The sequence below is a fragment of the Polypterus senegalus genome, chromosome 2 (genome assembly GCF_016835505.1).
Source record: "Polypterus senegalus isolate Bchr_013 chromosome 2, ASM1683550v1, whole genome shotgun sequence".
NCBI classification, from domain to species: domain Eukaryota; kingdom Metazoa; phylum Chordata; class Cladistia; order Polypteriformes; family Polypteridae; genus Polypterus; species Polypterus senegalus.
The window spans coordinates 17058357-17078412 of NC_053155.1; the positions used below are offsets into that span (position 1 = coordinate 17058357).

The window sequence follows — 20056 nt, forward strand, 5'->3', positions numbered from 1 at the left end:
CTCTTATCTTGAATTTCTCGTATACAGAGGTGCTCGTATCTAGAGGTTCCACTGTATACAGAATTGCAATTTATTTAAATACATTTCTTATTGAGTCACAATGTATACTTATTGGGTCTTAAAAATGGTATAGAATTTCACCGCTTTTCTTAGTTTTAAATTTGAAATTTTGGAATTATTGCAACCTTACTCTCAACCAAACTAATATTTGATAATTTAATTTTTCATTAATCACTCATCGCTATTTTTAAATTGACTTCAATAGATATTTTCCTACATAAAAAGAGTTAAAGTTCCATTTTTACTATGAGTTCCACATATTTTTATTTAGAATGATTGCATAATTTTACTTTGTGAATTATGTGTTCAAATTAAGAAAACTTCCCTTTTCTATATGTCTTATTTTTTTCATTCAGCACAACTTTTTATGCATTTCCATATTCGTAATGAGGCACAATTTACATTAATAATGTTTGCTTTCTTTCATCTGTTTACTCTTTTTTTTCATCATTTTACTATTCAGAAAGGCAAAGAATCATGAGTAGCTTTTAATCCTTAAACAACTACAAACAAGTCTTTAAATAAAGTCAAGTCATATTACCTTTGTAAAATTACCTTACTTTTCGAGATTGCAGTTGATTATTCTGTGGTATAATTCTCTCCTTCTTTCACAAGCGGGCATCTCTTCTTACATTTTAAAACAATGTTAAAAACTCATGCATCAACTCTGTGCTTTTCTTTAATGTGCACCGTCAGAATTTTTCTTTAGGTTTAATAATCTCCAAGCAACTAGAAAAAGCTTGCAAGTATAACAGACAGGAAAAAATGTGAATAAAAAATACAATCATGTCAAGTTTAAAGCTCTGTATGATTTTAATTTATTTATTAAACAAGATATCAAAGTGCTGTGGTGGGCTGGTGCCCTGCCCGGGGTTTGTTTCCTGCCTTGTGCCCTGTGTTGGCTGGGATTGGCTCCAGCAGACCCCCGTGACCCTGTAGTTAGGATGTAGCGGGTTGGATAATGGATGGGTGGATATCAAAGTATCCTGCAGTTGTCAACAACTGTGAATTTGGAATTTTCTAAATCCTAAAATGCTTTGTTTATACTCTGTGCACCTTTGACAATTTAATTTATTTATTTGTATATTCAATTTACAGTTGCCTTCAGTTATGATTAACAAGAAAAACTAAGAGATTTGAGGAATGGTGTGTGGAGTCACAGTTAAGGATTCAATGATTCTACGATATCATATTATTAATATCCTAGCATATCTCAGCTCCAAGCTAACATGAAAACATTCTAACTTATATTACTCTAAACAGTGAAGTAGACATTGCAAATGACAAGCTTTAAGTGCATGTAATTGTCTGATCAATGAAAAATAACAAACAATTTCTAAAAATTAGATAAGGGCAATATTTAGAACTGTATAGAGAATAAAATAATAGTTTAATAAATGAAATATTGCTAAGGTGCCAATGTGCAAATATAACTAGCTAAGGAGAACACTGGCTAGGTACAAAAGGAGGCTATTGGCTGGAGACAAAAAATAAGCACTGCAACTTTATAGAGTAGTAACCCAAAAATACTGGACATTTGAGAAAGCATGCTCCTTAGACAAGGCAAAACCTTTTGATTACCTTTCATTTTTGTAAAAAATTAACAATTTAAATGTACATTTCAGTGTTTCAGTGTCTATGTATCATTGGAGTGCCAATGTTAATACAGCCATTTAATATAAAAGTTAAACTTTTAAGTTAAATTTTTCATATGAACTCCACATTTTGATTTACAATGATTGCGTAATTTTACTTTATGAAATATATACAGTGCTTCAATGCTACGTATCATTGGAGCTCCAATGTTAATTCAACTATTTAATCTGTTTTTCTTAAATTTCCAAAGTCTAGTTATATAAGTGCATAGTATTCCATTCCCGATTGTCTGTGAAACGCTGCCTTTTGATCAGGGCATACGGTACATCACCCAGTCTGCTTTAGTGTTATTAATATGATCCTGCTATAGTATTATATCACGACATCACAACAGTTCTGCAATTTAAATGCTCTTTCACATCTTACAGCATTCCATTTTACCTCACAACAGTGGTTTATTCAAAAAAAATTTTGTTAAATACACGTGTTTGGGAGTTTGTGAGCATACAACTGGTTGACTTCACTTGGATTATGCAACACAAGTCACACAAGATTTTCTTCATATACATTTTGATATTGTTTGCCATTGTCCAACATTTGTCACCATAGAATTACACTGTATCTGAAAATTCAGTTTTTCATGAAAACATGATTTTGTTTTTCTTGTCTATCACTACAAACTACTCAGCAAACATGCACAGATGCTTTTCTCACTTTTTCCTTTTGAGAAATAGTAAAGGACCATTGCCTTTCAAAACAGTAAATTCTGGAGCAATTTCTGTGCTAAGATTGTAAGGCTACTCAGCATTTTTGCATAACAAACACTGCATTTCTACATATATATTATATTCACATATGCATCTTGTACATATATATATATATATATATATATATATATATATATATATATATATATATATATATAGGCAAAATGCATATGCAAAAAAAACTTATTTTGAAATCTGATACAGTAAGCAAAATTAACACTTTATGTACTGCAAAAAAAATGCATCTATTACTTATTTTTTTCTCTTATGTAACAAGACCTAAACAAAGGCTTCATTTAGTCTTCATAAGGCTTATAAAACATCAGTAGGTTGGCTCTGTGCTCTGAGGCATATAGACATGCTGGTAAAATGACTTGTCAATACGAAGTATTCACAGGGTTTTCTTATACTAAATATTAAATATCAGGAGGAATGTATCTCAGTTAAGCCCCCTCAGACCACTCCAATGTGAAGTTTCCTTAGTTGGTCACATTGCAGAGATGAAGAAACACTTTATTGATGCTTTGTAAGTCTTTTGATGACCCAAAAAAGTGTGTGTTAAGGTCTGGTTGCATAAGAGCAAATGAGTACTAGATGCATGTTTGCAATGTTACCTAAAATTTAATTGACGAGATTTCTTAAAGTCAGCTAAATAACCTTAAATACAGATTTCTTGATATCTCCACAGATCTTACAATAAGGAAAACAAGATTTAATAACTTGAAATAAAAGCTTGTCACTTACAGAGATTTCATTTTTTGCACTGCACATTTCATGTATAATATTTTGGTGTGTGTGTGTCCTCATTGTTATCATGTTATTGTCACAATTCAAAGGAATTGTGTAAGCAGAAGTTCAATTTTACTTGGTAATGTAATGTGAAAGGTAACAGTTGAACTGGTGTCTGTGCTAGACAGTAGTAACACCTGTACATTTTCCAATCACAAATTTGTTACCGAAACAGAAAAGCAAAGTCTTTTTGTAATTTGCTCACAGTACTCACCTGAAATCCCATTCAGTTTTCTTTAATATATAAATTTAGTATAAGGCAACACACAAATACATCTTTGTCTCTGCACTGTATTTTATAGGTTTCCCATGTTCTCCCAAAAGAACTGTAAAAAAAAAAAAAATTCTCAGCCGATTTGATCACGACTACAACTTACAGTAGTAAGCTGGAAAAGTGTGCCCATATCCTATTAGTGGCTACATGGCGCCAGGTCCACAAGGACATGGAAGAATTCGAATGGCCTGCACAGAGCCCTGAGCTCAACTCTATTGAAAACCCAAGGGATAAATTAGAACGCTGATTGTGAGACAGGTCTTCTTGTCCGACATCAGTTCACAAATGCTCTTTCAACTAAATGGATAAAAATTCCCACACCCTCCAAAATCTTGTGGAAAGTCAGGAGAGTGGAGGCTGTAAAAGCTGCAAAGGGGCGGACAAACTCCAGATTAATGCTCATGGTTTTGGAATGGAATGTCCAACAAGCTCACAGGTGTCCACAAACAATTGGCCTTGTACGTAGTGTATATCCTTACTAGACATGAGTCAATACACTTTGTGGAAGAAAAATAAGCAATAATATTTTAATTTAACAAAAAGAGATCTTTACTATCATTAATGGTGATGCAAAACTTTATTATTAAAGTTCAGAATATCCAATTAAAACAGTGTGCACTGTATATACTGTAGCTTGAAAATCAATTCCTCCCTTGTCTCAGCTACATCATAAATCAATCTGAAACTGCTTAGTTTATACCAAATAAGAGTTAGGTCATGTTTGGTGACTTTTTGGTGACCCTTGGTTAGCAAACATATACTTAGCTTTATTGCTTGCAGAGATCATTTATTGTCTTATCAATAACAGCCTATCTTTAAACTCCAAGATACTCCATTAACAAAAACAGGACATAAGTCATGTCCCCTTTAAAGAACACTAAATACTTCCTGTGGAAACATTTTATGGGTATGATTTTCTTAACAAGTACCTATAAAGATACATATTTGGTAAAGAAAATAACTAGTGTGAAACTATTTAACCTACATAAAATCCCATTCATTACATATTGTTAACAATAACATTTGCTAGTGACAAGATTTAAAGTTAACAGAGCAGAAAACGAACCCCAAATAGAGACATATATCCTCATGAATACAACACAAGGAGAGCATATATTCTACCACAACGTAATCCACATACAAATGTGTATTGTGACAGTTTGGTGGCAACTGGGCAACAGTGAACTCGGCGAAAAGACAACTTAGTGAAAGACAACTCAGCAAAAAGACAACCCGGCGAAAAGACAGCTTGGCGAAAGACAATTCTGCGAAGAAACAACTTGATGAAATACAACTCGGCAACATCCTTTACCCGTTAGGTAATAGTTAGTTTCAAAGAGATTTTTTAATTATATTTAAATGACGTGATTTAAAATGTTGAAAATAAATGTATATAACTGATGAACGAACTTTATTCTGGGCGGAACAGTGGCGCAGTGGGTAGCGTTGCTGCTTTGAAGTAAGGAGACCTGGGTTCGCTTGTGGAGTTTGCATGTTCTGTCTGTGTGGTTTGCTCTGGTGTCCTCCCAAAGACATGCAGATCAGGTGCATTGGCGATCCTAAATTGTCCCGTGTGTGTGCCCAGCGGTGGGCTGGCGCCCTACCTGGGATTGGCTCCAGCAGAACCCTGTGTTAGGATATAGCGGGTTGGACAATGACTCACTGACCTTATTCTACAGATGGAACAAACTCTATCTTACATTATCTTCTGCAACGAAAATTGCTAATCCTTTATATAAATTGTGTAGATTGTAATCGTATGATAACGTTATTTAGAATACAAAAGGTGACCTACGAGTACGGAATATCTTTACTCTCAACGTATTGGGACTCTCATAAAGCAGGTGATTCTGTGGATTTTCTGGCGCCTTACGTTGCCATTTAAATATCATTAAAAATCTCTTTGAACCTATTACCTAACTGGTAAAGTCGCCGAGTTGTCTTTTTGCGAATTGCCTTTCACCGAGTTGTCTTTTCGCCAAGTTGTCTGTCGCCCAGTTGTCTTTTTGCCGAATTGTCTTTCGCCCAGTTGCCCCTGAACGATTATGACACAGACTTCAAAATTAAATACTTTCACAATACAGAGCAAAATAATAAACCTATCTACTATATAATACAATGTTAATGTTGGTGTGTGTGTGTCCGATCCTTCCAATCAATCTAACCGTGTTGCTCAGTCAAAGGTAATCTAAGCCATGGTGGCTTAGAAAAAAATCACCCAAGTCACATGCACAATTGAGAAGAACACACTCCATCAACCAGACATGATCCTGCTCAGTGGACTGGCTAACTAATACCTACCAGTATAGATAAGAACTACACCCTACTCCTGTGCTATTAACCAATTCTGGCTGATTTTTGAGTCTACCATCACAGATGTATGCAGTAGGGTATTCACAGTCCTCTTGAACAAGCAAGCATTTTAGAATGTGGCTAATTTTTAAATGTGAGTGATAAAATAAAACTGGTGTGACTGCAAAAATTAGTATCGCAAACGGTCATATTACTACTGTCAAAAATATTTAGAATTTAATATGCTGCTTCAGTACCAAAATGTCAATGGTTGATTTTATAAAAAATAATTATAACTGGAGCTGCATCAAAGGGTCATATCTGGCTTTCAAATGAGTAGTAGTAGTCATTCGATTACTTCTGCAAGTAACATGCTTTGATAAAGCCACAAGTAGATCAGTGTCTGTTGGCTGGGAAATGGAACTTTATCTATATGTGGGTAAAAATAAGACCATTTTCACTCAAGTCTCACAGATTTTGTTTTCACATACAGAGAGAAATACATAGTGATGCATATTTTTGGAGAAAATAAGGTAAAAGCCATATTTAATTAGATTTTAGTATGAAAACTTAACTAATTCATACAAAAACAACAGATTTTTAAGATTTAGAAAGTAAATCTCAACAGTAAAGGTGGTCTTCAGCCACACCTGTAAATTAAAGAAAACAATTATCAGAAAACCAGGATTATACGTTCATTTTGACAATCGTTAGCTTGCTTTTAAAGTTGCTGAGTTGTTGCCTCAGGGACAACTTGTGATTTGTATGCAAAATCAGTGAATTTAATAATAATGATAATAATTTTCTTCTTCTTTCGGCTGCTCCCGTTAGGGATCACCACAGCAGATAATCTTCTTCCATATCTTCCTGTCCTCTGTATCTTGCTCTGTCACACCCATCACCTGCATGTCATCTCTCACTACATCCATAAACCTTCTCTTAGGCATTCCTCTTTTTCTCTTGCTTGGCAGCTCTATCCTTCCCTTACCAGTCATATTGCCAACATTCAAAGTTCCTACCCTCAGTTCCACTCTCTTTACCTTCCTCCTCTCCTCCTACCTCCAGACACGTCTCCCCCCTCTTCTTCTCCTTGTTCGGCCAACAGTAGCCCAATTTCCGCCAGCTCCCTGTTGACTAACAGTACTGGTGGCGGTCGTTGTTAAACCGGGGCTCGACCAGTCTGGTATAATAATAATAATAATAATATATATTTTATTTATATAGCACCCTTCCCAAATTTCTCTGGACCTTCCTTACCTGTACAAAATGGTACCATGGTGTCATTTTTTGAAGTGTTGTTATTATTCCAGAACATTCAGTCCACCCTTACAGATGTATGCAGTTGGGTATTTACAGTAGAAGGTTTTTATATTCAATCTTCCACATTTAATTTTTGTAATGCATTTCTCAAAGTAAGAAACTGCACTTTTTGACAGTTTTGGGAGACGTTGTTGTATCACATGCTTACTTGGTTGACTTTTTATTGATCTGGAAAATTGCTGAACATGATAATATATTTGTGTGCTTTTCCTGAATCTGTGTCTTTGTCTGAAATTAAAACCATTTCAAGACACACAAACATCATTACCTGTAACTTATTTCATAAATGCTGCAGCTACATTTGTTGTTTTGAAAGTGAGTTAATCGTTTAGAAGATTTTCTGGGGTGATTTACACTAATAAGCTGTCATTTTATAATCACTTACTCACACTCACTCACCCACACTATCACTAATTTGAAATTGTCAACCGACCTAACCCACATGTCATTGGGGAATATGGGATGAAACCCTGCGCAAACTTGGGGAGAAAGTGCAAATCTCATGAAGCAGATGTATTTACAACTGTGTAACTCTGCCGCCCTGCATATGAACAACTGATACTATGCAGCATTCATTTTGCTTGTAAATTTTGTTTCTAAAGCTAAAGCTAAACAGCTCAATTTCAGACCTTGATTCAATTCCTGCTGTAGTATAATGATTCTTATAGAACATGTTTGGAAGTACACCAGGCTACAGGCTCACACAATATGAAGGTCTTTTTATTTTCTGCTTACCATTGATGACTTGAAAAAGTGAGCACCACAAACTTATAGATTAAATTTCTTTTCTCTTAAAGCAGCGTTTCTCAACCTTTAAGTATTTGCGACCCGAGTTTTTATAACAGTTTTAATCGTGCCCCCCCCCTAACATTTTTTTGAAATGTAGATGCACATTGTATTATACCTACTTAACGTTTATCGACATTTATTTAACTCTATATTTATTGTTCTAGTATTAGAATGTAGTTTAAGTTAATTTGTTTTGGCTTCAACAGATGTTTTTTTCATATTTTTGATTCTTGTTTTTTTTTCACATCTTCGCCCCTTAGTTACTTCGTGCCCCCCTAGGTGGGCCCAGCCCACAGGTTGAGAACCACTGTCTTAAAGTCTTTATTTGAGAGACTCACATCTAACCTAAGTTTTGGTTGTATTTTTGAATGACTGCCCCATATTTAAAATAAAAAAATATATGTATAAAAAGTGCTCTACCTTCAGAACACAATTTTCAATAGCAAATAAATGATTTCAAAATATTGTTGACAGTATCTGAATACATAAATACAAGATCTTGCTTTCTCTTGACGCCATCTTCTGCACACCATCAGGGGAGTTTTCTATACAACACCAACAATTTATTTCTTTTATAGCTCAAAATCACACAAGGAATGCCTTTAAAAGGCCCTTTATTTGTCAGTCCTCAAGCCTTGACTCTATGAGTAGACAAGAAGAAACTCACAAAAAAACCTTGTAGAAAAAAATGGAAAATTCTTTTCAAAAAGGCTCTCAAAATACAACACACAAAACAGAACACAAGTAAATCATCTTCACAGATCTTAGATGGCCAGTCTTTCACTGTCGACTGATCCGCTTCAATAGGATTGACCTCGGTTTAAGAACAAAGTCATGAAGTTACCTTGCAAATGTGTAACACATTATCGGGGTGAGAGAAAAATGTTTGGCTGCTTAATTTGCTCGACACTCGATTTGCTCATCTGTGAAGTTCAATGCTCTAGGAATTTCCTGCTTTAGCGTTTTGGCTGGTAATTTAACAACCATTCTCACAAAGGTGAGAATTTTTTTAGTTTGTGTAGTTTCAATGTAAGCAGATCTTAAATATTTATCTGCACATACTTAACCAATACTTAATTTGAATGTTTTGAGACCATACTGTGTATTTCATGTAGAACTTCTGTCAAGTTAAACTTCTATATTACATACAAACACATTCAGTTTTATGAAGGTACACCTTCAGTCTCGGCAAATGACATTTATTGTTTCTGTTTCCAAAATTCAGTGCAAAACAAAATTACATTTTATGTTGTTTCTATTTATTTAACACCTTTATTTGCAGTAATAGAATATTCACAATAGTACAGTTGTCTCCTTGCTTCTATATATTAACTGGTGGCTAGTGAAGTGACTCTCTCTCTGGGTCGCACAGTATACCACTTTTGTGTTTTATCTCCTCACTGGAGCTAGTAATAAACTCTCCTGGTGTTTGAAATATAAATTGTTACAAGTACAGTGTTTTGAAGTAAATTATAATCAAAGTACATGCTGACACTATTAAAACTGTCATTATAAGAGGATTGTATCATAAACTGCGAACAGAAGTGTGTCATTTTTCTGGAAGGAGAACATAAATCCTGAAATACTTCTGAGCAGCTGCCTTTATCTTTTCATTTCTCAAGCTGTAAATCATTGGGTTAACCAAGGGAGTAAAAAAATAACTAAGTCCTCCGATCAAAATACGTCCATCATAAGAGATGCTGTCTATTCTCAAAACAATATAATCAATAGCTCTGGAAAAGTAATAGAGCAGCACAACAATCACATGAGAAAAACACATCGAGAAGGCTTTCTTGTGACTTTCTTCTGTCTTAAGTTTAATTACAGAAGTTATAATTTTTAAGTATGTCCACAACACAAATATAAAAGGTGTATAGACAAAAATTATAATAAAACCCAGGGAACCAATGGCATTGCTTGAAACATCAGTGCAGGCTAATGAGGTCACCGTGGCATAGTCGCAGAAACAGTGCATGATTTGATTTGAACCACAAAATGGCAAATAAGAAGCCATGATCACAGGTATTAATGGTATGAGAAATCCTAGTATCCAAACAGTAGCTGCAATTAATATGCAGGTTTTGAGATTTACAATTACATTGTAATGCAGAGGCTTAACAACTGCAACATAGCGATCGTAGGCCATTGCTGCCACAAGTAAAATTTCTGTTGCCCCAAAGAAGATGATCATATACATTTGCACAAAACAGGCAGTAAAGGAAATTGTTTTATGTTCTAAAAACACAGCCAGCAGTTTTGGTATGATAGCTGTGACCATAAGAATGTCTAACAGAGCTAAATTCCAGAGAAAAAAATACATTGGTGTGTGAAGCCGCTGATCAAGTATTACCAAACCGAGGATGCAAAGGTTTCCAATACAGGTGACCAAAAACAGAACCAAAAAGAAGCCAAAGAGAATGTTGTTGTAGTCTTGAAGTCCAGGATATCCAATGAGGATGAATTCTGTGATGGATTCAGTCAAGTTGCTCATTGCTTGGTGTGCTGTAATTGCAGTAAAAAAAAATAGTTTAATATATTCAAATGTATTCCATTCATTTTTATTTATTATAACAGGTTTATTGTATTTATAATTACAATTGGATCTGAATATTATAACTATAGAACAATAAAGTCCTGGAATAGATGTAAGACTATTCGAATATGCAGTGTGTGCACAAGCCTGTTGACTGTTACAGTAAATATGCATTCATTTGTTTTACGTTGAGTAAAAAAAACCTGTACTTGTGTTACCTGGAGTTTGATCAAATATTTCACATGTTCATGAAATATGCCCACAGGCAAGTCAAACTTTAATCAACTCCAAAATCAATACTGCAGTTTTTATTACAGAGTAGCAGGATCTGTCTATATGTAGTTTTGTTCATACAAATCAAATTTGCAGTTTGTGCACAAGCCAGGTGACAAGAAGTCAGCCCTACTGCATCCCTCACTCAGCAGGGCCATGGCCAATGCTGGTTTCTGTATGTATGTTATGTCACACATGTGTGTATAGGAGGAAGATTAAGGGCTTTGATGATGATAATTCTCCGCCTATCTAGCAGTGGGCATTGTATGGTAACCACCTGTCTGTTCCTTCTTCTACAGGCAGGAAGAATGGCAGCTCTCTTTCCTTGATGTCACTTCCAGGGCCCGCCCACCTGGACACAACTCTTTCTGGCCAATTACAGCATAAACGGAGAACTGCCATCTTTGAGATTTACATCTGTATTTGTGTTTTATACACATTTTTGACCTTGTTTGTTTTTTGCTTCTTACAGTTACTATTAAAATATGTCATTAGGAAATATTGTATTTCTTTTAAATAACATGACAATGATAGTGAACTCTACTTTCACAGAGGTATAACCAAAGAAGTGTGCGTTTATTCAAGAATAAAACTTAAGTTTCCTGCACTGTATTGTTTTAACCTCGTTTTTAACAGATTTCTCTGTTTATTGATTTTTAACCTCCGCACTTTGATGTTGATTATTTATTTATTGAAAGATTGGAGCCCCGCATTTTTTGAAACACTTGTTTTGTGGATTTTTTTAATAAAAGCACTGAGCACTTTGCACCTTCCCCTTGCTTCAGGTGTGCTTTGTCCTCCTCATCCACGCTCGTCTCGGTTTCTAAAGCTAAAGCTAAACAGCTCAATTTTAGACCCTGTTTCACTTCCTGCTGTAGTTTAATGACTCTTATAGAACAAGTTTGGAAGTACAGTAGGCTACAGGTTCACACAATATGAAAGACTTTTTATTTTCTGCTTATGGTAGAAGTTGATGTCCTTGAAAAAGTGTCTTTAATTGAGAGATTCACATCTAACCTAAGCTTTGTTTGTATTTTTGAACGGGTGACCCATAATTAAAATAAAAAAATTATAAAAATTGCTCCACTTCAAAACACAATTTTCAATAGCAAATAAATGATTTAAAAATATTGTCAACAGTATTTGAATACATGAGTACAAGATTTTGCTTTCTCTTTGAGGGCTGAATAATTTTTCCAAAAAACATAGTTTTCTGTAAAGCAATGGCTTTACACAAAAATCACTATAAAACGTCTGTTGCTGCATGCTGTGGCTGCCAGTTTGCCAAGAATGTGTGGCAGACATGCTGCCAGGCTGTCTTCGTGTGGCTGGGGCAGCAGCAGCGGTCACGGTTGCAGTGCATTGCAATCTGGTTTCTACCTCTTAAGTGGCAGTCCTCCTAGGCAAACAGTGCCGTAGGCGTATTAGCAACATGAACCTCTTCAGAACCACGATTAGCTGGGGACCAATCAGCCAAAGCTGGAACCTCACATTCATTTTCAATCGCTTGTATCAAAATTGGAGTCCGACAAGTCATAGTCCAATTCAGAGAGAGAACAGGCAAAATGTCGTTCATGGAGTATTTTGCTTTACGCATCTGCTTTGATCTTTCGCTAGATGTCAGTGCCATTTTTGCTGTTGTTTGTGCCTTGCTACTCACTGGAGCACAGGAAATCTCAGTCAAAACCATTGAAGCTATCTTTCCTTCTAGCACTGAGACTTCAACTAAAATATAACGGTTGGTTTTGTCATAGCTTATAGTTGATTACCATCATCAATTGCTCCATTTGACAAAAGTCGACATCAACCCTGAAAGAGTTAATATGGTGTTGTCGCCTTCTGTACGCCATTACAATGAACTTAACAATGAAACGTAGTGATAAATATCATATTGTATCAATAAGTGTTTCAGTAACCTTACATGGACAAGAAAACAGAAGTTCTCTTTTTGTATACCATAAGAATCTCAATCAAAGGAAAAATGTGAACATATTTCACCCATGTTAGCATCGTTACATCTCACATATAAAACACTGGCTTACTCAATGTTCCTAGAGTGAAGCATAAAAGGACTGATGAAATTAAATATACGTAAAATATATAAAAAAAAAATATAAACACCAATATTGATATATTTTATGCTTCAAGGATAGATATGTTGCAGTATGTTGTACTGAAATACATTGTAAAATATATAGATTATTGCTGTATTTATTTTTGTCTAAAAATATAAAAATCTATTTCTTAATATATTTAAAAATAATAGCAATAACAAATATATTTTAAGACATCACTCTGCAAAATATATTACACGATATTCTTGATTCTATTACTGTACATTTTACTTAAAATTTACTATACAATACATTATTAAGATATTTCAATATATTTGAATATACTGTATTTATCTCATATATTGAAGTACTAAATTTAAAAGTATATTAACTTGGCATTGAAAGTTTCATCCAATAGTTGCCTATAAAATGTATTTTACACTATAAGATGTATTTTATATTGAGGTCTGAGTGGCTCAGCATGAATTTTTAGCCCAGTATTAAGTTAGGACATGTAACGAGGTTGTAACCTGCGGTGTTCAGTCATCACTACACTACTTGGTTTGTAAATGGTAATTAGGTCATTTCAAATAAATTAAACCTAAAGAGGATTTTTAATTCTTTAACATTCTTGCTTTTCATTTTGATTGCAGCAAATCAATGTCAGTGTCAATTTAGTTATAGTGCAGTGGCTTATATAGAACATACAATAAGCAGAAAATAAAAATAAATAGAATACATTACAATAAAACATAATACAACCAGCAGTGAACTAAAACAAATCACTGACTAAGAGGGTAGAATCAATAGTGTCACTGAAGATCACGGAAAGCTAGAGAATGAAAATGAGTCTTCAGTCTAGTTTTAAATTGATCAGTTGAAGGTGCATCCTTAATGTAGTAAGGTAAAGAATTCCAGCGATGAGGTGCAGCAGCTGCAAAAGCTCTATCCCCCTTAGTTTTATACTTAGTATGAGGGACCACAAGAGACAACTGACCAGTAGCTCTAAGCTCTCTGGATGGCTGGTGTAAAGCACACAATTCAGATAAATAGGTGGGATCATAATCATGCACTGATTTAAAAACCAACACCAAAATTTTAAAGTCATTTTAATAGTACTAGGGTGTTCTACCGTGTTAGCCATTATGGATGTAGTGAGAAGTCAAGCAAAATGACACTTTTTATTGGCTAACTAAAAAGATTACAATATGCAAGCTTTCGAGGCAATTCAGGCCCCATTTTCAGGCAAGATCAAGATTGCTAGCGCTGCAAGACTGTGTCCTCACATGCTTAATTATTACCAATATAGATGATTTAAATGACGTTAACATTTTATCTGTATAATGTAATAAACATATTTTGCTGCATTTCATCCTAAATATGATATCGTCCTCATATGTAAATACACCCTTTATAAAGTGCCGCAGGTTGAACAATATTATAACTATATCGCAAGTTTACAGTGAAGTAATTGTACTTGTAAATACAAACAGTTCTACAAGGAGCACTTGATGGACTGATTGAGTGCGTTTATAGTTCTTGGGATGAAACTGTTTGTGAACCGCGAGGTCCATACAGGAAAGGCGCTGAAGCGTTTGTCAGATGAGAGCACTTCAATAGACAGCATGGCTAAGGCAGCGAACACTGGTGTCCAGGTATAAAAGTCAGGAGATGAATAAAACAAGGGTCAAGGTTCAAATAAAGTCCCAACACAAGACAAAAATTAAAAATAATATGCTGAAAAGATTCTGAGTTAGGACACTAGATTATAGAACGGTAACTGCTGAAAAGTGCTAACACATAAAAACGATTTTAAAACAAATATTAAGTAGACGAACAAAAGTCCTGGCACACCAGTCAGTGCCATCTTTTGTTCATGAACACATATTTTGCAAAATAATTAAAAATAAATTTTTTTTTTAATTAAACTGAAATCCCGTATTCATAGAATTAATCAGACTCCTGATTTAGTACTTTGCAGAAGCCCCTTTGGCAGTGATGCCTGGTTTGAGTCTTCTTGGGTAAGTAAGTTGTTTTGTATTTTCACACGCTACATGAGAGTCTACAACTTTCCACAAATAGAAAATCTGTGAACAGGTGCTTGAATATTACAGACCTATTTATAGTTAAAACTGTCACCCTGACAGCATTCATCTCTAGAAACTAATATGAAAGTGATGTCCATTTAAAAAAACTGCTTTCGGAATGGCTTTTATTTTTTTACCATTTTTCTTGAATTGCTGGAAAATGTCAAGCTTTATAATACACATTGTAGCATGGAATACACTGCAACCTACATGTGCTGACACATCTACCTACTTAGACGATTTAAAGTAAGTTACAGGGAGTTCAAAAGAAGGAGGATTCATCAGGAAGTCCCTGTTTAAGCTTTTCCGGGTTAAAAGATAAGGAAAAAAGTCAAATTCTCATTTAGAGGATCTGTACAAAACCTTTTCAAAACCTGGCAGGATCTAATCAATAAGATTTTGGAATAAGCATTAAAATTGAGGAAGTGGATTCTCTCCCTTCTTTTTTATTCTATTTATTTTTATTCATTTATTAATGTATAAGATAAGGCAAAACTGAAACTTGGGCCTTTGAATACCGTACAGTATAATGCATGTGTAATACATGGCATATTTGGAAATATTTTTGTTAAAATATATTAAAATATATACTTATATTTGAACTAAATATATTTGTATTGCAAGATTTACTGCTGGTATATTGCAATATATTTTTGTAAGGGGAGACAGCCTTTCACTTGTATGCACAAAAGCTCTGAAATTTCTCTCTGTATAGATACATTAGACAAGCACAATGGCGCTAGTACAGCTGAACATTTACAAAACTATCAAAGACACACAGTTAATTTGCCCTATTCATAATTTGCAATACACATTCAACTTTAGTGTTATATGTACAATTGCACAAGGTCCAATGATTTTTTTCTTTCAATATCATCCCAGAATTGTGACGATAATGACATTAACACAATGTCATTAGAGACACACAAAACAATGTGCATATACAACTGTCAACAGTCCTTAAATATCTCACATACTAATCATTATTTTTACCTTTTCTGTCTTTATGACAGCCCCCATTTGGATTAATTAACCAGCAGTCGGCTTTGATGAAAGAAAAGATAAATAAGATCCCGCAGAACTGAATCTTCTAGAAATTATAATCCTGTGTAAATATTAATTGTAGAATTTCCAGGTGGGACTACAGTGAGCCTTTTCTAGTAGCAATGTTAAAAAGAAGTTTAAAAAAATGAAGCAATATGAAATTGTAATAAATATAATGACAAAGGATCTCTTTGCAAAATGAAATATAATATTTACAGTATTAAACTTTACTGTCATGCTCAGGTAAAGATTTAAGACAAAAATATTACATAAAAAATGTATTACTTACATCACATTAAAATGAAAAACTGCTTACATATTAATAAAAATAAGAGTTTTGAAAGTACAAATTAAGTGAAGTGTACAATAAGTGAGGCTATACCAGACACACTATGTAGTTACACATACCTGAGTCAGCCTTTCCTTTACATTATGACACAAGGTGCGGCTGTTGAGTGCATTTTATTATCTTTCCAAGACATCCCAAAAGGACTGAGGAGGTCCCTTCTACTTCGAGCAATGATTTGATATGGGAATAATCATAATATTTTGAAAAAAATGTTATACTGTAAGTTTTGCAGCTGCTCTGCAGACATAGTTAAAATGCACATCGCAGCATACTTAATAATTTGCCGAAGAAATATTAAAATACCATTAGCAGAGTGCTCAAGATGTACTGTACACATTTCATCACAAAGTTCATTCACCCTGTATATGATAACAAACAATATGATGATGATGAGAACAAACGATAGGATAATGAGAATTTCAGAACCCATTTTGACTAATCAGAAAATGTTTTTGTGCTTTGCATAAGTTTTTTTTTTTAGGTTAGAAGAATTACAAGTTACATTTTCAAGCTTTAATGAGTGAGTTTGTACTTTATTTCCTTGTTTGACTTTTTAAATTTTGAACTGTGTCACATCACCATTCTTAAAGCCTTTACTGGTAGATAGTGGGGTGTTCAGCATTTCTTGCCTCACATTTCCTTTCATCCTATATTTACCCAGTTCTTTGTAGACGTGGAACACGCATGAAATGCATGTACAGTGATCCCTCGCCATATCATGCTTCGACTTTCGTGGCTTCACTCCATCGCGGATTTTAAATGTAAGCATATCTAAATATATATCATGGATTTTTCGCTGGTTCGCAGATTTCTGCGGACAATGGGTCTTTTAATACATGCTTCTTCAGTTTGTTTGCCCAGTTGATTTCATACAAGGGACGCTATTGGCGGATGGCTGAGAAGCTACCCAATCAGAGCACGTATTACGTATTAAATAAAACTCCTCAATGATATACGATATGCTTCCCGCGCGGTGCTTCACACACTTCAAAGCTCTAACAGCCCGTATTGATTTTTGATTGTTTGCTTTTCTCTGTCTCTCTCACTCTCTCTGACATTCTCTGCTCCTGACGGAGGGGCTGTTTGCTTAGAAGATACGGACGCTCCTCTAAAAAATGCTGAAAGACTACCTTCACATTGCTCCCTTCATATCGCCCGCTTTATCGCGGTGCTTTCTATACTAAATAGCCCAACAGCCCTATTGATTTTTGATTGTTTACTTTTCTCTCTCTCTCTGACATTCTCTGCTCCTGACACACACACTCCTTTGAAGAGGAAGATATGTTTGCATTCTTTTAATTGTGAGAAAGAACTGTCATCTCTGTCTTGTCATGGAGCACAGTTTAAACTCTTGACTAAAGGGTGTTATTTCATGTCTAGAGGGCTCTAATAATGTTAAAAAACATATTTAGAAGGTCGTAAACAGGTTTTCAATGCTCTAACTGCGAAAATATTAGATTTATAAATAAAGAATCCTACTTCATGGAAATTCATTTATCTGTCTGGAGCGGATTAACTGCGATAAACGAGGGTTTACAGTATAACTGTGCGGAGAATATTTATAAACAGTGTGGGAGAGTTTCTAAGGGCTTAAAATATATAAAAATAACCATACAAACATATGGTTTCTACTTCGCGGATGTTCACCTATCGCAGGGGGTTCTGGAACGCAACCCCCACAATCGAGGAGGGATTACTGTATTCCAAATAACGATATACTGTATTAATAACCTTGTACAACTCCAGGTACCTCACACGCAGATAAGAAGCCTTGGCTTGAGCTGGCAGAACTTTTTGTCCAAGTTGAGCTCTGTCAAGAGGGGAGATTGGACAGTAGGCTGCATTTACAAAACAAAAGATGCTGATGGAGAGGTGCTAAGAAATTTAAGGTGGGCAGTATTGCAAGTTTTTTCATAGGCTTTAGGGATTCTAGTGTTAACACAAGTTTTTTTTTTCAATTTTCATATTGTTTAATTATAAGGGGTTGGCCGCAAGGTACCTCTAAACATTTTGTTTGTTCTGTTTTTACTATATACATTGTCAGGGATGCCAGGGGCGACAGCCCGGCCGGGATGCCATGAAGGACCGGAAGTGGGCGTGCGCCCATCTGGGATCACGTGGGGGCTGCCACCCTGGTTGCTTTGGGGGCCACGGGTTGAGGGCTTGGAAGCCCAACCCTGTAGGGGCCCGTGGTCACCGCCAGGGGGCGCCCCAGTGCCTTGGGAGCCCTGGACCTCAGCACTTCCGCCACACCAGGAAGTGCTGGGGGGAAGAGAAGCAGGGACACCCGGAGTGCTTCCGGGAGGACAGCCGGCACTTCCGCCACACTGGGGCGTGTCGGCGGGTGATTGCCGGGGAGCACCTGGAGCACATCCAGGTGTGGATAAAAGGGGCCCGAAGAAGAAGGCATTGTGTGGCCAGGACTTTGTGGGGTTTGTGTGTGCACTGAACTTTATTGTAAATAGTATCTATAATAATAAAAGGCAAAGCCCTCACTGACTGACTGACTGACTGACTGACTCATCACTAATTCTCCAACTTCCCGTGTAGGTAGAAGGCTGAAATTTGGCAGGCTCATTCCTTACAAAAGTTGGGCAGGTTTCATTTCGAAATTCTACGCGTAATGGTCATAACTGGAAGCTATTTTTCTCCATATAATGTAATGGAGTTGAGCTGGAAGGCCGTGGGGGGGCGGAGTTTCATGTGACACCATCACGCCTCCTACGTAAGTACGTAGAGAACAAGGAAGACCTCCAAACGCGCTAAAAAAAAAACACCATTTCACAATTGAGAAGGCAGAAAAAGATTATGAAGCAAGTGATGCATACAAGCGTATTCATAAATACAAGAATATTCATAAGTACAGCTACTGCGGAAACAAAGCACTGCGTGAACCGTAAGTTTATATTAAATTAAGTTCATAGACAGGCTGCCGCTGGCGTTTGTAATTTAGTGCCTGCCCATATAAGGCCGTCCGTCAGCGGCAATCCAATAAAAAAAACTCTGCTCCTAAATATTCATGGGTGAAGGACTGTGCTTATGCAGAGGAAGATGAGATGGTCAGGGTGGTGTTTGGCACAAACTCAGCGAAACTGCGAGAGAAACTTTTAAGTGAACGGTAAAAAAGGAAGAGCGAGGGGAGGGTGACTTATTGATGCACGCAGGCAAAATCACAATAGCACGTGGGCTCGATGTACTGTAGTGCGCGTCAACTCGATCTGAATTGCGCGATCACATTCGAAAAAATATATCTTTTCAAGTTCTATTTAGTCCATATGTGTCATACTCAAGGGCCGCGGTTCCCATCCGGCCCGGCGTGTAATTATATCCGGCCCGCAAGATCATTTTATATATTATTGTTATTAATGGCCCGGGGATATGAAGCGCTGGTAACACAATAGACTACAGAACCCATAATGCAGCGCTTCAGCTGCCTTGCCGAACACTTACCGCGTTAATCAAGTCTAGCTTATGATGCTGCAAGTTATTGCGAAGCTAGCCCACACGATGCCGAAGAGAAAAGTTGATTCTGAAAATAGAGCCTTTAAAAACCGATGGGAGGCTGAGTATATGTTTACTGACATTGCCGGTAAACCTGTGTGTCTCATTTGTGGAGCTAATGTGGCTGTAATTACAGAATTTAATCTAAGACGGCACTATGAGACAAAACATCAGGACACTATGAGACAAAACATCTGACACTTCAGCAGACGTTTTTACTCGTGCAAAATCACAAAGTGATTTCAAGTGAAGCTGCTTTTATGGGAGACACAAATGCACCAGTGCAACTTGCCCCACTTTCCCTGTTGCCAAGTAATGTTGAACCAAA

General features: G+C 35.9%; 1 protein-coding gene across 1 annotated transcript; it reads right to left on the minus strand.

The window, feature by feature from the left end:
- Positions 1-9436: 9436 nt before the first annotated feature.
- Positions 9437-10378, minus strand: LOC120524280 (olfactory receptor-like protein OLF3). The gene has a single exon (XM_039746139.1). The coding sequence runs from the start codon at positions 10376-10378 to the stop codon at positions 9437-9439; it is 942 nt and encodes a 313-aa protein (XP_039602073.1).
- Positions 10379-20056: the final 9678 nt, after the last annotated feature.

Bases quoted from the DNA above. Each gene is read 5' to 3' on its own strand.
- LOC120524280 (XM_039746139.1), bottom strand. From the start codon at position 10,378: ATGAGCAACTTGACTGAATCCATCACAGAATTCATCCTCATTGGATAT.